At 41.0% G+C, this 3399-nt stretch overlaps 1 protein-coding gene across 1 annotated transcript; it reads right to left on the reverse strand.

Moving 5' to 3' along the window:
* Positions 1–972, reverse strand: LOC140522069 (olfactory receptor 5B21-like). The gene has a single exon (XM_072637110.1). It carries the CDS (start codon positions 937–939, stop codon positions 1–3), a length of 939 nt encoding a protein of 312 aa, XP_072493211.1. The 5' UTR covers positions 940–972.
* Positions 973–3399: the final 2427 nt, after the last annotated feature.

Here is a 3399-nt window from a genome sequence, read left to right on the forward strand (position 1 = left end):
TTAAGCATTACTAGAAAACTTCATCTGTTTGATTATTTTTGTGAGAGCATTTTTGACTTCTTTGTTCCTCAAGCTGTATATCATGGGGTTCAACATGGGGATCACCACTGTGTAAAAGACAGATGCTATTTTGTCAGTGTCCATGAAGTGACTGGAGCCAGGTTGTAAGTACATGAAGATGATTGTCCCATAGAAAATGGAGACAGCAGTAAGGTGGGAGGTACACGTGGAGAATGCTTTCTGGGGTCCCTCAGCTGACTGTATCCTTAGAATGGCAATGAAAATGAACAGGTAGGAGATCAAGATGACCAAGAGAGTAAAGAAGACATTAAAACCAATAACAAAGAAGCTGATCAACTCAATGACATGGGTATCCGAGCAGGAGAGAGCCAAGAGTGGGGGTATATCACAGAAAAAGTGATGCACCACATTGGACCTACAGAAGGAGAGGCTGAAGGTTTCTCCTGCATGGATAGAAGCGTTGAAAAAGCTGCAGATGTAGGAGCCAATGACAAGACAAATGCACACACCAGTTGTCATGGTGGTGGTATAATGAAGGGGCTTACACACAGCTGCATGACGGTCATAGGCCATGGCAGCCAGGAGGTAGCATTCTGCTGTGCCAAAACCAACAAAGAAGAAAAACTGGGCAACACATTCTGAGAAGGAGATAACCTTGTTCCCTGAGTAGAGGGCAGCTGCCACCTTGGGAGCTACAGCTGAGGAGTAACCCAGATCTACAAAAGAAAGATTACTTAGGAAAAAGTACATTGGAGTGTGGAGATGGGAGTCAGAATGGATCAGCACTATCATTCCCAAGTTACCTACAAGGGTGAGAAGATAGATGAACAAAAACACCAGGAATAGTGGGAGATGAAGCTTGGAATTATCTGTCAGACCCAAGAGAATGAATTCTGTCACTGCAGTGCTGTTTCCCATGATATGTGGCTCCTTCTTATTTCTCGTACCTGTAGGGAGAAAGGAAAGGATGTTCATGAAATTGGGATGCAGTCAGTGCTTCATATGATAATCAGATCGAACACCTACTATGTGCCAGGTTCTACCCTATGTGCTGGGGACAGAGAAAGAAAAACTAAACTGTGCTTGCCCTCCTTGGGCTTAGCCTGTACTCTACTAGGGACAACTACATTTACATACCTGAATAAATACAAAATCTAGACAAAGGACATAAAATATATAGCAGGAAGAGAGATGCAAACATCAGTTACCTTCATGTAATAAGTGGTTGATATGGCTTTCCCTACATCTAGATTCTGTTCATTCCTGAAATTATAGGGAAAAGCAGATCAATCCACAATTGTCATTTAAGAGACAAAGGAGTATGGAGATATTGGGCACAAAAGTCGTAAATGCAGGTGAAAAATCAAATTGAAAATAAAATTTCATCTGAAATATATTTCTTTTAGGAAGTTAGATCTTTCCCCAACAAAATCAGAACTTGAATCATTTACAATTGAAGTGTTTTCAGCAGCTAGGTTGCACAGTGGATAAAGCACCAGGAAGGCCTGAAGTCAGGAAGATCTGAGTTCATATCTGGTTTAGACACTTCCTAGCTGTGTAACCTTGGGCAAGTCACGTAACGTTTGTCTGTCTCATGTTCCGTATCTATAAAATGGGGACATCAGGCAGGTGATGTCTTGACTGGCAAGTGAATTGGATGTAAGTGAGACCAAACTGGGCAGAGTCATCAACCTCACTCTCTCTACCAGAGTCACAGAATCCAGGGATAAGACATAGGTCAGGAAGACTCGTGCTAGAAGTGGGAGACTTTGACCTTTTCAAGCTATGGCCTTTCCCAGGTTTCAATTTGTCTGAGGCAACACCCTTTCAGTTAATCACTGAATTAAGGATACATGAGAATGGAGGTAAAAGATGGTCTAGTTTTCTTTTTCAAAAGAATCTTTCTAGAAGGGAAAGATGCTCAGCGTTTCTGTGCAGAACAGAAACAATTACTATTTACACTCACTCTGAGCCAACAATTCCCAAACAATGACCAAGTGAGGCTTGGGCTGGGACCTATTTTGGGCCAATCAGTGAGAGCCAGAGGTGTTTGGGTTTGAAGGTATAGTCAAATAGTTATATTTGAATCCCAATGGGCTTGTTCAAAGCTGAGTTTTCCAGAGCTGTATTTCAAGAAATCATGAATGAAAAGTGAGGACAGAATGAGAGAAGATTTGTAAAGCTCTTTGCTAAACTTCCACCATTATATAAATGCTGGCTGTTATTCTCAAGTAGACCTCTTTGATTCTGGTCAGTGCTCTCTGACTAGCTGTTATTCTATGAAACATATAACAGGTGAATGGAAATTATTCAGAAAAGCCAGTGCTGCAATTTCCACCACCAGCAAGTTAAATTGATTAGGCAAAGATGTAACTCCTAATTGAAACCAAAGTATTTTAGACAGAGTTTTATTTTCTATGTGATACTTTCCCTTGGATTTATGCCTTTTCTTTGACTATAGCTATGGTGATCCCTAAGTAGAGCTGAAAGCATGGTGGGGCCAAGGTGGAAAAGTAAAGGAGACAAGGCAAGAACCTCCCTTCTTCCCCAGACCTTACACCACAGAGAGCAGCACTGAACGCTGCCAGGAGGGCTTCATCCCCCATGATCAGTAAGGAAATATAAGGGTCCAAGAATGGTGATTCAACCTGATAACTACAATTCCCTTCCTCCCTGACTAGAAGGAAGAAACTTCAGAGACGTTGAGAAGGAGGGAGGTTCCCCAGAATCAAATTCCAGATGAGCTCCACCCTCCTGCTCTTTGGGCACAATGAAGTTGGGGGATGATCAGGCTAGGGCTGGCTCTGCTCCCAAGAAAGAGACCCTTGACTGACACCATACACAAGAATAAAGTCCAAATGGATACATGATCTAGGTAAAAAGACTGATAATATAAACAAATTAGTGTCGCAAGGAATAGTGTATTTAGCAGATTTATGGAGAAGGGAAGAATTTTTGACTAAACAAGAGACAGAAAATATTGTGAAATGCAAAATGGATACTTTTGATTACATTAAACTGAAAATTTTTGCGCAAACCCAATGCAACCAAGATTAGGAAGGAAGCAGAAAACTGGGAAAGAATTTTTGCAACTAGTGTCTGTGACAAAGGCCTCATTTCTGAAACATGTAGAGAACTGAGTTAAATGTAAAAGTATCCAAGTCACTCCCCAATTGATAAATGGTCAAAGGATATGAACAAGCAGTTTTCAGAGGAAGAAATCAAAACTATCTATAGTCATATGAAAAAATGCTCTAAATCACTGTTGATTAGAGATGCAAATAAAACAACTCTGAGAGACCACATCACACCTATCAGATTGGCTAACATGACAAAATCAGAAGGTGATAAATGTTGGAGAAGATGTGGGAGAGTTGG

Source organism: Notamacropus eugenii, chromosome 2 (genome assembly GCF_028372415.1).
Source record: "Notamacropus eugenii isolate mMacEug1 chromosome 2, mMacEug1.pri_v2, whole genome shotgun sequence".
In the NCBI taxonomy this organism is placed as follows: Eukaryota; Metazoa; Chordata; class Mammalia; order Diprotodontia; family Macropodidae; genus Notamacropus; species Notamacropus eugenii.